Source organism: Nicotiana tabacum, chromosome 10 (genome assembly GCF_000715075.1).
Source record: "Nicotiana tabacum cultivar K326 chromosome 10, ASM71507v2, whole genome shotgun sequence".
Lineage (NCBI taxonomy): Eukaryota > Viridiplantae > Streptophyta > Magnoliopsida > Solanales > Solanaceae > Nicotiana > Nicotiana tabacum.
The window spans coordinates 15,249,078-15,265,774 of NC_134089.1; the positions used below are offsets into that span (position 1 = coordinate 15,249,078).

The 16,697-nt window shown below is 39.5% G+C and overlaps 2 protein-coding genes across 2 annotated transcripts; one reads left to right on the forward strand and one right to left on the reverse strand.

Moving 5' to 3' along the window:
• The first annotated feature begins 1,130 nt into the window (after positions 1-1,130).
• LOC107791001 (putative E3 ubiquitin-protein ligase LOG2) lies at positions 1,131-5,812 on the forward strand. The gene is given in 4 exon segments (XM_016612979.2): positions 1,131-1,736; positions 1,739-2,009; positions 4,245-4,743; positions 5,381-5,812. Coding segments are annotated over 4 exon segments (1,098 nt in total). The 5' UTR covers positions 1,131-1,525; the 3' UTR covers positions 5,498-5,812.
• A 5,428-nt stretch (positions 5,813-11,240) lies between these two features.
• On the reverse strand, positions 11,241-11,864 carry LOC142165010 (uncharacterized). Its single transcript, XM_075223661.1, has one exon. It carries the CDS (start codon positions 11,862-11,864, stop codon positions 11,241-11,243), a length of 624 nt encoding a protein of 207 aa, XP_075079762.1.
• Positions 11,865-16,697: the final 4,833 nt, after the last annotated feature.

Sequence of the window (16,697 nt, forward strand, 5' to 3'; positions counted from 1 at the left end):
TAAATTTTAGGACTTTTTATAAAGTTCAAATAAGAAAAGATTTAATAATAATAATAATAAAGTTATAGTGTATTTTAAAATTTTAAATATTAGGTGAATATAAATGACTTTTTTGTTTAGTGTGAACTCTATTTTTAAAGGGTAAAAAAGACATTCAATTTGTTTGCCAGTTTCATTGATCAAAGAGTTAATAGCAAAGATCGGTCTCGGTATGGATACGAATAGAGTCTTCGCACTAAAAAAAATTTTAAAACAAGACTCTAATTTTTAAAAAATTATACTTATTAAAATGAGGTACATGCGCAACGCGCGTACCATATATATATATATATATACACACTCTCTCATGAGTTTCCCACATTGTTCTCCTGATGACTGGAACCACATATTTATGAACGGAGATGGAGGGTGTTTAATATAAATATCCAAATTGAAAATTATTCTTTTGATTTTTTTTTTCACTCCCTACACACCTAAAAAATTATATATTCACTTTCTTTGCTACGTTAAGTGTCCAGGAGCTATAGGGTATCTAGCCTAAGGCTAACTAAGTGAGCGTCGACATAAAAATTGTAAAATTCTAAAAAAGTGAAAAACAATTTAAGTAAAAATAATATTTAAAAATTAGAGTTATGTTTGGACATGAATATAACTTTGGGTTGTTTTTAAATTTTTGTGAGTGATCTGAATTAAAATTTTAAAAAGTAGCTTTTTGGAGTTTTTTTTCAATTTTCGAAAAAATTCAAAATTCAACTTCAGTGAAAATTGAAAATTGTATGACCAAACACCGAATTTGAAAAAAATATTTTATTTTAAAAAAAGTAAAAAAATTCTTATGTCCAAACGGGCTCTAAACTAAAAGTTATTCAAGTGTGCACCTAATAAATAATGTCAAATTTAGAAGATTTTAACAAACCATTGCTAAAAAGAGAAAAGGTTAAATTGTGGAGGTAGGGGAAGAGAAGTGCGTACATTAGGGGCAATCAACTTGAATAAACATGGATTACCTAATGAAATCAGGATAATTACATAGTGCTTTTCCAAATCCTCACCTCAAATCTCATTCACAAAAAAAGGTGACAAAAAAAGAACATAAAAAGAAAGAAAAGAAAAGAATTAAAGAATTGATAAAAAGAGAGGATATGTATGCAGAAAAAGAGAAAGCTGTTCCATTTTCCTTCTAATCCTTGATACTGTTGATGGTGGAACTTTACGCAATCCCATAATACCTGCTCTTGCCCTACCCATCATAAGATTCCTCTTCCACTTACTCCATTAATTATCTTTATTATTACCTATATTATCTTCCTTAATAATCTTATTGTTTCTCTTCTTCTGTTTCCTCAAACCCCCATTTCCTAAAAAAATCCATAATTTTGGGTGAATTTTCATCTGGGTGTTTCTTAAATTGACAAAAAAGGCAAAAGGGTGTCGGAAATTGTGTTAATCTTGATTAATGGTTTGATCAAATTTTGTAAAAATTGTTTCTTGATTTTGGGGGTAAAAAAGATTGAATTTTTATAAGATGGGTAATATGGGAAGCAGTGGTGTGAACGGCCGGCGACGGAGCAGTAGCCGGAGGAGCCATCCACCACCGCCTCCACCACCACAACCTCCGCAGCCGGAGATAAGCGCGAACCGGTACGTATTCGCGGCGGCCACACCTTATCCTGCTCAATACCCAAACCCTAATGCTCCGCCGTATTATCAATACCCGGGTTACTATCCGCCACCGCCGCGCCGGCGATGCCCGTGCCGTTACCGGCTCCTTATGATCATCATCATAGGATGGACAACCACCCGGGTCATGCTAATTGGGTTAACGGGCCGGGGCGGTACCCGTGTGGGCCGATGATGCCTCCGCCTGCACCATATGTGGAGCATCAAAAAGCTGTGACAATAAGAAATGATGTTAATTTGAAGAAGGAGACTTTAAGGATTGAGCCTGATGAAGATAACCCTGGCAAATACCTTGTGGCTTTCACTTTTGATGCCACTGTTCCTGGGAGGTACTGCTTCTTAAATATTTTAAAAAATGTCTTTTATTTTTATTTTTCATGTTTGCTTGTTTATGAAATTTATGCAAATTGGCCTGAGATGAATTTAAATGGAGTAACATGGTCAGTGAGGATTCATATAGCAAACCCTAGCTTGTTTAGAATTGAGTCGTAATAGTAGTAGTTAGTTGTGGTTATTATTCATGTATCTTGGATCTTTGTCTGTTGAAGTGTACTGAAATCTTTGTAGTGGTTTAGGCCTTGGTCTTAAAATTGAAGAGAATTCGATATATAGGACTTTCAGTTTGGTGCCTTTCCCGTGAATTCTTTAATTTGATTGTTTCTTATAGGGTCGGACTGCGGAGTTAAAGACTTAACTTGACATTGATATTATGTTAGTAGTGTGGACAAAATAGTGAAATAATGGTTTGGAAGTTAGTTTGATATGTAAAACACAAGATTAAAGTTTAAATTTGATGGTTGAATAGAGCTACCCGGCATTTGTGCTGGTGGGAGGTCATGGGAGATAGCAGCAGGTAGCCTGTGGATTAGTCGAGGTGTGCATAAGTTGGGCTCCGACATCACTGTCATTAGAAAAAAGTATAAATTTGAATAGGCAACTGAATTTAAGTTCCTGAAGTATGTAAAGTTAATTAAATTTTCAATAGAATGGTGTCGAACATCTTGGAATGTTCGTTACAATTGGGATCAGTGTCGGTCTAAAATTGGGACAGAGGGAGTGGTATAGTGGATTTATTTTATTCCAAGAAAGTTTTGTACTTTCTAATCATTCATTAGTTTAGGAACTTATATACACTAAGAGGATAAGGACTATTGAGTTTGCGGGATTTATTTATACTCGTGCCTTCGGTGAGGCAACCTTTTTACAATCACCAATATGATAGCTGCCGATTGATACTTTGTCGAGAGAGAATCTGGAAACCTGATCTGCACAGTAATGGAATCTTTTTTTTTGTTGCTAGTCCAGCAATCTGTATAACAACCTTGGAGGATTAGATGAATGTGTATATTTAAAAATAGTAATAAATGAGAAAGTTCTGCTGCTGATCTTTGAGCATCCTGTAGAGCATGATTTAGTACTACTTTAGGTCATTTGAATAAGCGTTTGATTCTAATTAATAATTACTCGTGTACAATAATTTGAAGGGTCTCCTTTTAAGCACTGATGTTCAGAGTAGTAATCAGTACTTTGGTCTTCTACTCCATCTGTATTGACACTATTTTTCTGATGGGCAAAACTGTATACTGGACTAATATGGATTATTGCTTTCTCTTTTGATGAAAACGGGTGGGAGATGTTAAGTATCGTTTTGTCAGCATGTCCTTCATTTGTGTAGTCGATTTCTGTACTGCTCTCCTTACAGCTATCCCTTTGTTGTAAAAAAGGATATGATCTGTAGAATCTCATCTTGAGATGCATAGTTAGAAGAAATAAATGGAGTATCATTTGAGATTTGGATACATAAGTACTTTAATTATCAACTAGATCTTCATCTTTCTAAAGTGATAGTAATATACTAGAATCAATTAGTTCATATTATGAATACATCATATATTTATCTCGCGTGTCTAAGAGTTCCATAATGGTGTTTCATACTGCAAGCTGAGACGCTAATCACCAAAGATTGAGACCTGATATGCTTTCACAATACAATAACAAGGGATCAATAAAGGTGGTAGTTGTTACCTTGGAAAAAATTAATGAAGGTGGTTTCTTTCTCTTTGTTGGTCGTGTGGAAACTGTACTCACTCCTCTATATTCAGCGTGTTTTGGTTGTTCTACTATCTTGTTGTCGTTACTGCTTCCATGACTTTAGCAATACTGCATTTCTTCTCCATACTGTTGTGATTTTGCATGCTTGCTTGGAGGCGAGGGTTTATCGGAAACAACGTCTCTACCCCTTCAAGGTAGGGGTAAGGCCACGTACTCATTACCCTCCCCAGACCCCACTTGTGGGACTACATTGGGGTCGTTGTCGTTGTTGTTGTTGTTGTTGTTGTTGTACTTTCTATTCAGTCATCTGTTGCTGACTCTTAGAGTAGCATCTACAATGTTGACGGCTGTTGGACTTATTAAATGAAAGTAGTTGCTTTGTGCTTGTTTGTTACTGAAAATTGTAGTCATTTCTTACTGCTTGGTAATATATTATTGATTCTTTAAGTGTTATGGAAGTGCTTTCAACGTGAGATAATCAAAAGTATGTCTTGAACTTCGTTCTTTTGCAGCATGACTGTCATTTTCTTTGCAAAAGAAGGTGAAGATTGTTGCTTGACTCCTATGAAGGAAAGCTTGCTTCCACCAGTAACTTTTGAGTTTCAAAAAGGTTTAGCTCAGAAGTTTAGGCAACCTTCCGGAACTGGCATTGATCTTTCAATGTTTGAAGAAGTAGAATTGTCCAAAGATGGTGAGGCGGATGTGTATCCACTTGCTGTTAAGGCGGAGGCATCACCAGATAGCCACAGTGGATCAGAGGATGGGAGTGCAGCGGCAGGGTCCACTAATTCACAGATTACTCAAGCAATTTTCGAAAAGGACAAAGGTGAGTACCATGTTAGGGTGGTGAAGCAAATCCTCTGGGTCAATGGCATGAGGTATGAATTGCAAGAGATATATGGGATTGGTAATTCAGTTGAAAGCGACTTTGATGGAAATGATCCCGGGAAAGAATGTGTGATATGCCTCTCTGAACCTCGGGACACTACTGTACTTCCATGTCGGCACATGGTATGCCTCCTACCCTTTGTTAACAATTTGTGTTGAGTGTTGGTCTCAATATATTCACCAATATCTGCAATTTCGTGAATTTATGTAGTATAGTTTGAGTGATTTAAGATGTCAATAGAAAGATACTGGGTAGCAGACATATCATTTTTAAGCATCATTTAGCCTGTGGCAAGTTAGAGGGTAGTTGAGTGTATTCCGTTGTCATCCCTGTGGCAGTAGTATTAATCTTGTATTCTTTTTCCTTTTCTTTTTTCGTAGTTATATTTCTACCTGTTATTTCTTTCGCTTCAATTATTTTGGTTATTTTACTATATCGCTGTTGTTACTATATCGTTGTTGTTACTGCTTATTGCTGCTTCTCCTTTTCATTTTGTCCTTGAGCCGAGGGTCTTTGGAAACAACCTCTTTACCTCCACAAGGTAGGGGTAAGGTGTGCGTACACACTACCCTCACTAGACCCCACTTGTAGGATTATACTGGGTATGATGTTGTTGTTGCTGTATTTTCCATGCATTTCCCTTTAGACATTTATTGATTGAACAAGCCAATATATATGAGGTACCTGTTGCTAGGTTTTTCAATTAACAAAAGTTTTGTTTATTGTTGATCACATAATTGAGTATCTTTCTTGATGCAGTGTATGTGCAGCGGATGTGCAAAGGTTTTGAGGTTCCAGACAAATCGCTGTCCTATTTGTCGGCAGCCAGTTGAGCGCCTCTTGGAGATCAAGGTTAGCGAAGGTGCTGAAGAGTAAAGATACGAAGAGTTGGCAGAATCACTCTTGTATAAATATCTGTATTTTCTCTCCTCTCCTCCTTGACCTTCGCAATTACTCTTTTCTGTGTCCGCTTTCTAAATTAGAATAATCCAACAGCAAGCCTCTTATAAAAGTTTGTAAGTGGTTGCATATAATGCAGTCCGACCATTGGATCAAGACTTGCTGTTGAGTTGAGCCATCTTGCTTTTACATCTTCTTTTAGTTTATTTAGTGCTTTGTTGTACTTCCCTGCAATTTTTTGTTTAGATTGTTGTTAGTATACATAGTAAATATATTGTTTGCTTGCTCAAATCTGCAGTTATATTCTATTTTATTTTCAAACTCCCTTGGTTAAATTCTCGTTCGACATCTCTTGTTAGCAAAACCTTGAGTCATTTTTCAGCAGTGGAATGGTGTATTGACTTATATATGCAAAATGTTCTTGAATTGCTTTATTTTATGGAAATTTTACATGCTATAGCTAACTAATGCACCCTGTTTTTTTCCCTTCTTTTTTTGGGTTAGAGATGGATATTTATATATGACTAGTAGACAAAATATATTATACAGTAGTGTCACTGCTGGAGTATTGTAGAACCCCAGCATTGCAATGTTTTGAGATATGGAGTCAATATTACATGCCACAAGATCCTTAAAAACTTTAGTTCCTAGGATGTTTGCCCAAAAAATATTATTAGCAAACATCGGAGGAACTGGTAGTAGGCTGGATTTGCCCCAAAAAACCGTCTTCGCTGCTTCCTTTGCCATTGCACCCGCCACCCTATTCTGTTCCCTGTATGTGTGCTTCACCATGACTCTGCCCATCATTTGTATTACAACAACAACAACGACCTAGTATAATCCCACAAGTGGGGTCTAGGGAGGGTAATATGTTCGCAGACCTTACCCCGAAGGGTAGAGAGGCTGTTTCCAGGAGACCCTCGGCTCAAAAAAGCAACAGGAGCCGATATATTAGTGCCATAAAAATGCATAATAAAATAACAGCAATATAAGAGATATGAAATACAGAATACGAAATACGAAATAGATGACTGGTATAGTAAAACTAGCAAGTAAAGCCCTGCATCAATAGCCGACCAATGACATTCTTAGTCTAACTCCTAACTGGCTAGTCTCACTCTATTGTGCTGTAGAAATATTCACAACTTTCCCCTAACCTACAACTTTAATGTTCGACCTCCATAATTCCCTGTCAAGGGCCATGTCCTCCATAATCCTAAGTCGCGCCATGTCCTGTCTGATCACCTCTCCCCAATACTTCTTAGGTCGCCCTCTACCTCTCCGCGTGCCCACTACAGCTAGTCGCTTACACCTCCTCACCGGTGCATCATTGCTCCTCCTCTGAATGTGCCCGAACCATCTGAGTCTTACTTCCCGCATCTTGTCTTCCATGGGGGCCACGCCTACCTTCTCTCGAATATCTTCATTCCTAATCTTATCCATCCTTGTATGCCCGCACATCCACCTCAACATCCTCATCTCTGCTACTTTCATCTTCTGGATGTGTGAGTTCTTTACCGGCCAACATTCAGTTCCATATAACATGGCAGGCCTAACCACTGCTCTATAAAACTTACCTTTTAGTAACGGTGGCACTTTCTTGTCACACAAGACTCCCGACGCTAACCTCCACTTCATCCACCCCACCCCTATACGGTGTGTGACATCCTCGTCAATCTCCCCGATCCCCTGAATAACCGATCCAAGGTACTTGAAACTACCCCTCTTGGGAATGACTTGAGAGTCAAGCCTCACTTCAACTCCCGCTTCCGTCGGCTCAACTCCAAATTTGCACTCGAGGTATTCCGTCTTCGTCCTGCTCAACTTGAAACCTTTAGACTCAAGAGCATGTCTCCAAATCTCTAGCCTCTCGTTGACGCCGCCTCGTGTCTCGTCAATTAGAATAATGTCATCAGCAAATAGCATGCACCATGGCACCTCCCCTTGAATATGATGAGTCAGTGCATCCATCACCAGGGCAAATAGGAATGGGCTGAGCGCAGACCCTTGGTGCAACCCTGTAATAACTGGAAAGTGTTCAGAGTCGCCTCCTACTGTCCTAACCCGAGTCTTAGCTCCAGCATACATGTCTTTAATCACCCTAATATAGTCAACCGGGACCCCTTTATCCTCTAAGCAGCTCCATAAGACCTCCCTAGGAACCCTATCGTACGCTTTCTCCAGATCAATAAACACCATGTGAGATCCTTCTTCCTATCTCTGTACTGTTCCACCATCCTCCTAATAAGGTGGATAGCTTCTGTGGTAGATCGCCCCGGCATGAACCCGAACTGGTTGTCTGAAATAGATACTGTCCTTCGCACTCTCATTTCTACCACTCTTTCCCAAACTTTCATGGTATGACTTAGTAATTTGATGCCCCTATAGTTGTTACAGCTCTGGACATCACCTTGTTTTTATACAACGGGACCATTGTACTCCACCTCCACTCTTCAGACATCCTATTAATCTTGAATATAACACTAAACAATGCAGTAAGCCATTCCAAGCCTGCTCTACCCACACACATCCACAGTTCAACCGGAATTTCGTCTGGCCCGGTAGCTCTGCCCCTTCTCATCTTACGCATTGCCTCCATGACTTCGTCGATCTCAATGTCCCTACAATTACTTAATTCATGGTGGCTGCCCATCATTTGTATTAATAACCTGCATTCACAAATCATAGGATCATATGTTAGGTTACCTGTGATTAGCATTTGTATGATTTCGGCCGAGTCAGTGTTGATGTCCAGTGGGACCCAATTGTTTTGTTCAGCAAATTGCAGTCCTTTCAGGAGAGCCTTCAATTCAGCTAAAGTGTTTGTTGTATATGATATATTCTCCATACACCCCATTATCCAATCTCTACTATGATTTCTGAATACACCACTTATTCCTGAGTTGCCCTTTGTTGCCCCATCCGTATTCAGCTTAAAGGAACCTCTTCTGGGTGGCTCCCATTTGACAGTGATTTGGAAAGTTATTTTGGTAGAAGTATTTTTTACCAACATAAAATATTCAGTAGCTTTAGAGATGGTGTTGGCAGTGTTGATTCTATCTTTTTTGTTATTGAACAAGTTGTGGTTTCTGCATAGCCAAATATGCCAGAAACAAAAAAGGGGGGTGTTTTCCCAAAGAATGTGACCATTAAAGGGTTTTTTTCTAAATGTATTTCGAGTGGTGACCCAGTGTTGGGGTGAAAAGGTGGAGTTCTGTTGCCTACTCTCAATGGAGGCTCTGGATAGTAAATCTTGTCAGAACTGGGCTGCATTTATGCAATCAAAGAAGATGTGGTCGCTTGTTTCTTCAAAATTGTGGCAAAAACAACATTGGGTTACAGTTAACCCCAATTCTGTGAAGGTAGCCTCCAGTAGGTAATCTTTTGTGGGTAGGAAGCCAGATGAATTTCTTGATTTTGTTGGGTGTTTGAAGTTTCCAGATCCAATTGAAAATTTTTTCCTCTTCTATTTCAACATTGTTTTTGGTTTTGCTAAGGAAGGGGTAAGCAAAGCTGTTGGTGAAATACCCACTAGCAGTTAATCCCCATATTACTTTGTCATCTTTGGTAGGATTTGGGGGTATGAAGACAGAATTGATCATGCTGGAGATGCTTGGTGGCGGTCCATGGATATGGTAGAAAAATCCCAAATCCATGATTTGTCTACCATAAATCCCAAATCCATGATTTGTAGACAATGTCTATTTTGGCAATTAGATCATTTTGAGAAAGGGAGCCTTCAATTATGTACCTAATTGCTGGCCAGTTAGGGATCCAAGCATCATTCAGGAAGTTAACCATGTTTCCCTTATGGACTACCCATCTAATTGCCTTCCTGCGAGTATCCCATCCCTTGAGGATGCATTGCCAGGTAGGAGATATTTAGGGTATCTAAAGGTATGGTTCCAATTACAATGTTTAGAGATGAGGACTCTGGCCCATAAGCTTGTTGTGTTGTGATAAGTCCTCCATGCCAGATTTGCAAGGGCTGCTTTGTTTTTCAAATAAGCCATTTGGAGTCCTAACCCTCCATCGACCTTCTTTTTAGTAGCCATATCCTAGTTTATTAGATACATTTTTTTCCTATCTGGGGTGGTGCCCCAGATAAAGTTCCTTTGGATTCTATCAATTTGTTTGGTGATTTTAGTGGGCAAATTGATATACTACATGACATGGTTAGGGATACTATTTAGGGAAGACTTGGCCAGGATGGTCCTGCCAGTCATGTTGAGACAACTGGTTTTCCAGCCAGCCAGTTTGGATTGCATATTATCAATTATGAACTGAAAATCTGCACTAGTGGCTTTCTTATGGAAGATGGGAAAATCAAGGTATTTACCAAATGAGGTGGTAGCTTGGATTGATAGAGCATTGGTGAGGTTTTCCATGGTATCCTGGGATGTGTTGGAGGAGAATAGCACTCTTGACTTAGTAAGATTGATTTTTTTGACCTGAGCTCTCATTGAAGGACTGCAAGATTGAGTATATGGAGGTGCAATATTTTAGGATCAGACCTGCTGATACTTATGGGTTGCCATTGATTGTCTGGAACTACCTTGTCTATTGACCTGGATAGCCTCTCCATACACATTATGAAAAGATAAGGAGATATTGGATCTCCTTGTCTGATGCCTCTGGAGGGCTTAAAGGCTTCAGCCTTCCCTCCATTAACAAGGATTGAGATGCTGGAAGAGCTAATGCAAGACATAATGAGCTTGGTCAACCTCGAGGGAAAGTTGAAAGTATGGAGTGTGTCCCTGATGAAGGACCATTCCGGCATATCAAAGGCTTTTTCTAGATCATGTTTGAGGATCATGTTGCCTTGTTTCCCCTTCACTTTCCTAAAATGAGTGATGTACTCTTGCACAATGATAGCATTGTCAGAGGCTCTTCTATTAGAAAGGAGATGGGCCTGACTAGGCCCTATGATATCAGGTAGCATTGGCTTGATTCTATTAACAATGATCTTGGTGATGGACTTAGATTGTGTTGCAAAGTCCAATTGGTCTGAAGTTTTTCAGCATTGAGGCTTGGGGGAATTTTAGGATGAGACAGAGCAGAGTTTGGTTCATGGTCTCCTCTATGGAGTTAGTAGAGAAGCATTTTTTGCAGAAGTCAGAGACAGAGTTGCCCACAATGCTCCAGTACTTTTGATAGAAGAAAGGGTGGAGGCCATTAGGATCAGGAGCCTTAAAAGGCTTGAGGGAGAAGATAACCATTTTGATTTCCCCCATCTCAAGGGGCATGTCCAATCTGTCTCTTTGGGAGTCAGAAAGGGTATGAGACATTGTTAGTTGACTGGTGGTGGAGATGGGGGCTTGAGAGTGGGGGGAGGTATATAGGTTGGTAGAAGCTCATTATGGATGTTTGGATGTCTTTTTGGTCATAGAGCCAATTCCCACTCTCATCTTTGAGAGAAAGGATTCAGTTTCTTCTTCTTCTTCTATTAAGAGTGGAAGTGTGGAAGAATTTGGTGTTGGCATCCCCCTCACGAAGCCAGTTAATCCTAAATTTGAGCTTCCACAAGTCCTCTTCATTTTTTAAAATTGAGTCTAACTCACTAAAAAGGTTGTTTTCTAGGTTTAACAGGTAACTGCTGAATTGATAGTTGGGGGATCTTTGGATTCGTACAATTCTTGCTAAGATTCTTTTTTTTTTTTATGAAAAATGTTGCCAAAGGTATCTCTGTCCCACTGTGTCACAATTCTCTTGAAAGACTTTAGTGGATTGTAGAAGGGTGGAATTTTTCGTTGAAGGCCTCATTGATGATACTGGGGAAAGTTAGGTGGCTAGCCCACATAGTTTCAAACCTAAAGGGTCTAGTCAAGTTATTGGAGGGTTTCCCTTTTAGGATAACTTGGATGGGGCAGTGGTCAGAGTGGGTCCTAGGTAGGTGCAACAGAGTAGTCTCAGGGTACTGTGAGATCCAACTCTCATTGGCAAAACACCTATCTATTCTTTCAAGGATCAGAGAGACCCTATTGTTGTATCTCTTATTAGACCAAGTGAATTTACTACCTTTGTAGCCTAGGTCTAAAAGTTTGCATTCATTAATGCAATTCCAGAACATGTTGCTGCGACTAGGGTTTATCGGGTTGCCCCCAAATTTGTCCCTAGCTTTCAAGACTTCATTGATGTCTCCTCCCATAAACCAGTTGTATGTGAGAGTTTTGGAGATGGTAATTAAGTTCTCCCAGAGGAGTTTCTTATCTGCTAAATTATTACTAGCATAAATAGCAGAGAATAACCAAGGAGTATGGTTAGGGAGCACCTTCACCATGGCATGGATACCTTGAGGGGTGGTGACCACCTCATTTACACTAACGTTGTCCTCCTTCCACATAATCACAATCCCCCCCCAGATAGACCAATGGTCGGTGATTGGATTATCAGATCAAACTGAAGATCCTCAGCCAGTTTTTTATGGTCGGCCATTTTGGTCTCCAACAGAATGAGCATGACGACTGGAATAACCAAGAGAATAACCAAGGAGTATGATGAGGGAGTACCTTCACCATGGCATGGATACCTTGAGGGGCGGTGGCCACCTCATCTACACTAACACTGTCCTCCTTCCACATAATCACAATCCCCCACAGATAGACCAATGGCCGTTGATTGGATTATCAGATCAAATTGAAGATCCTCAGCCAGTTTCTTGTGGTCAGACATTTTGGTCTCCAGCAGAATGAGCATGGCTGGCTTGTGCAACTTGACCATCTCCATACACTGCCTTTTGAACTCAGTGTTGTTCCCCTTCTAACATTCCATATGATGTAACTCATTAGGGGTGGTTGATTGTTTGGGTGGTGAGCTTCCTGAGGGTTCCCCATTCCTTGTGTTGCGAATGGGATTTCCTCTTTAAGCTGAGTACCGAAGTCAGATAGATCCTTGGGATTGGTGAGACACTAGGCTCGGTCCACATTTGGTCATTGATCTGGGGCATAGAATCATTAGCACCTCGCTGGTCTCCACATTGAATTCGATCGCCCTGACTGAGTCCAGTAAGAGCGTGTCTGTTCGTAGGGGGCGTAGATTGTTCCTTCCGCCTCTGTCGAGTTTTTTCCTTTCGAGGAGGTCTAGGGCCTTGCTGATTTCCTTTTTGATGTTGCTGAGTGGTGGGGACGTGCTCTTCTCTGGTAGAGCAGAAGATGATGGCATTTGGTGTATTTGAGGGTCGATGGTCACAAAGATCGGCTCCGTTGCTGGGTCCTCTCTTCCCATGTCTGGGAAGAACGGTGTTGATTGAAAGATTTGGGACATTTGATTGTTGAGCATCGGTGGGTCGATTGTTGGTTGCATGTTGCCCTTGTTCACCAACATCTGCCACAGGCATGGACCAAAGGCAGTTAGGGCTTTGTTCAGGGCTTCTACGGTTACCCTTGCCAAATGAGTCGGATTCTGTACAATCAATGTTACCGGTTGGCTTCCCAGGGTAAAATTGTAGGTTAAACCCTGGCCCTGCAGCGACGCCTCCAGCTAGGATGCTGGTAGGTTCCGGTGGTAGCGGTAGTGAGGTCACAAGGAAGGGTGGTATTTGTTTTTTTTTTCATTTCTATATTTTTTAGATTTACTACTTTGAGTAATAGGGGTGATTAACTTAAGAGGTTGAGCTATTATTGTGACCTTTGATGTCAAATCTCGGTCAGTGGAGGAGGCAGTGTTAATTGTGCCTGGGGAGAGGGATTCTGAATTAATTAGGGATATTGTGGAGTGGACGGTGAGTGTCTTTTCACCTGAATTTGAGTGTGGTTCCAGGAGAGACACTTGAGTGTTCATGGTGACCGTTGAAATTTCCCCATTAAAGGTTATCTCTGAGGTAGTGATAGGGGCGCGTAGGCGAGGGTGTAGAGTTGGATTTTTGGGCTAACAGCCTCTAATTGGGTGGGCGTGGCTGGCCCTATAGTCCATTACCTCAAAATTGGGGTCTGTTGCCTCGTTTAATGGGCCAAAAGTAGGGGGCTTGTCTTGGGAAACTAAGTGGGGGTCAAGAGTGGAGCATGTGTCAGATTCTTCGGGCCCCGTACCTGTTTTGCATTTTGCATTTGTTTTGGGTTGGGTCGCGTGGGAGTGGTGGCCTGGTAATGAGGGGTGGAGCTTTGTTTGTTGATTGGGATACTGTATGGTTTTGGATTGGGTTTGCTTTCTTTGGAATTGTACTGAACAGTTTGAGTTTATAGGAACTTACCTGAGTTTGCGTCGAACATGTTTACCTAGATCCGTTGAGCATGTGGTGTATGGTTTTGATTGTTTGACGCTCCACCATTCCTTTCTTTCGTCCTTTGCTGGCCTTGTTATTTCTTTCTTGAGAAGGTAACTGTTTTCCATTCATTTTATTCTCCTTGTTTCGTAATTTTTTCTGAAGTCTCCGGTGCTTCTGTAGGTGCGGGTGGTTGTGGTTTTCTGTAGTTGTAACCCCTTGAAGTCTGCCACTTATGTCTCCACTATTTTGTAAATCACTGCTTATTTGTGGTCTCCGATTATCACATATGTCTCCACTGGTGTTTCTAGGAGTACTTAAATGCATATGCGTGCGTACCTTCCACTGAGGGTGGAGGTGGTGCATGAGTCTTTTTTCAGTAGTTTGCCCAGCTTCCTGCCCACTTTTTCCATTATTTCTATATCGTAGAATTTTGTTGGGAGTTGTGGGAGGTGAATTCAGATAGCTGTGGTAGAGAGCGTGGCTTTTTGTGGTACAAATTTAAAAGGAAATTCCCAGAAACAAACCATGGTCCTAGGTGTAGTGCTTTGGTCATATTTTCCTTTAGACTGAATTTGACAACAAAGAAGTCTCATCCTAGGTCAATCAAGATTAACTATTCGGATGGTTTCCATAGGTCAACTAGTTTAGAGCGAAGATATTGATGTGGCATTCTACGTCCAAATTCCTTTATGATTATAGAGTAACGCCATGGGAGGTAGAGGCGGTTCTTGTCATCGTGGGATAGTAGGATTGATCCTTTGATGTTTTCCCTTTATCATCTTTGATGAATGTGGGTGCATCTTCCTCATAGTATCATTTTGCTGACTTACCGATTTATCCAGTAGCATTTCCTTGTAGGAGTGTGTTGTTGTTGTCTCTTCAATGTCCATCTAATTGTTCTTATCCCGGTTCCGGCGGAATGGGTGTTGTGATCGTGGTTGTATCCATGTGCGTCAGAATTATTTTTTTTTAGAGAGAAAAATAATCGTTGGCAAAAAATTTTAGCATCAATTTTAAACCTATCATAATAATGCACCTAGTTTATTATAAATCAAAACACTTTAAAAATATTATTATTTATAATTACTTTTTATATTTTATAGCAAATACAAATATATACAACTGGTCCCTCAACTTTTCCCTCAACCCTCTTTGTTCTCCCTCAATTCTCTCTCTTTTTTCCCTCTCTTTGTCAAGACCACCTTCTTCTTCGACGACTCACCGCCATGGTTAGATTTATTTAGATTTTCGAAAACTCTACTTCAGATTTTCAAAAGCTCAATCCGGAGTCATGGCCAGATTTGTTCTCCTACCCCCCTCTTCGCTTCCACCATCGGGAGTCTGCCATCTTCATTGTTAAATACAGTGTATACAATCGAATTGATAAACGCTAATTTATTGCGCTTTCTATTATTGAACATCTGTAATCCCTATTTTTTAGGCATATACCTCACTGTATCTATAAATACAGTCGGCGCAAATATATAAAATACATTATTAAACTGTTGTAATCCTTTTTTAGGCGGATTACCTCACTGTATTTATAAACAGTCACACGAATACATGGAATATATCGCGGTAGCAAGAAAATTGTAGCTACAGCCAGTAAATATGAATATTATAGCTATAACACGTTAATAATCACTTAACTATAGTGGTTTCTGAAAATTCCTCTAAAATATCTTGTTCAATAAAGTTTTTGGTATCTTTTAACACGGAATTCCCTTGCCTTTTTCTCTCTTTAGTGAAAATCATGTTTCAAGAAAAAAAAATCCCAACAGCCTGTCTTTGCTGATGCCGATTTCACGCTTAAGTGGAACAATTAAATCCAACTAAACCGGCGAAACTCAGATTATTCTCAAGTCTACGGGTGAAGTTCTGCAAAAAAAAACCCAGAGAAAACAGAACTGAATTTCCAAAGATCTGAAAATGAAAAAGAAAGACCAATCAACCACTGGTACTCAATTCAAAAGCTCTTTACTCAAAGGAGGAGGAGGAATAACTATAGCAAATTTGATCAATTCTGGAGTCTCATTTTGATTCACATAAGATGGGTCTGAGATCTCCATCTGGGCCTCAAGCTGGACCTGAAAAAGTGGGATCTTTAAACAAATAGCCCGCCATATTCATTATTTACTTTTTCTAGCCATATATTTAGATTATACATCGATTATATACAATTATACACATATACTACAAATATAATATATAAATTATGCATATATTATACATCCACCGACTATTTTTAGTTTAAGTGCTCGGATGACCGGCCATTTTGGTTAATTCTTCAAAAATTAGTAATTAGCCACTTTTTATCCTTGCTATTAGCATTCGATTTTTTTTATTTTTTTATTTTTAAAAAAACTATTATACTTTAGGCGTTTCATTTATACAGGGTATAATTTGGACAACAGTACTCCCAACTCACTGAACAAATCCAGTGAAATATTTTTCTACAAGTGAAATTCCAGCATAATATATTGGGTCTGAAAAACTTTCTACATGTGAAATTTAAAATATATGGTATATATCTTTTAAAAATAACATTTCAGCACACTGTACTGGAATTCAAACCTTTATAAGTTCAAACCCCAACAGTGGTACCCTAATTTGAAATATTACGACACAATCATAGAGTTATAACTTCTATAAGTTGAAACTTCGGGGAATTCAAAAGAGGTACCACAAGTGAAACACACTCCTTTTAGGTTCAAACCCCATCAATAATTATTAGGGTTCAAATCTTTATAAGTTCAAACCCCAGTAATTGTTACTGGTATTCAAACTTTTATAAGTTCAAACCGGAGTAATAATTATTAGGGTTCGAATCATTTCACACTGTTTCAAATATCTTGTTTTGAAATCCAGGAATCGTTCCTCGATTATACACTAGTAAAGGCTTAAAAATAAGGAATCATTCCTGGGATTCGAACTCCAATATCGATTACTGGAGTCGTGTTCCGTGTTTTACTT

What these genes read in the sequence shown, in the direction of transcription:
- LOC142165010 (XM_075223661.1), bottom strand. Translation starts at nt 11,864, where the DNA reads ATGTGGAAGGAGGACAACGTTAGTGTAAATGAGGTGGTCACCACCCCT.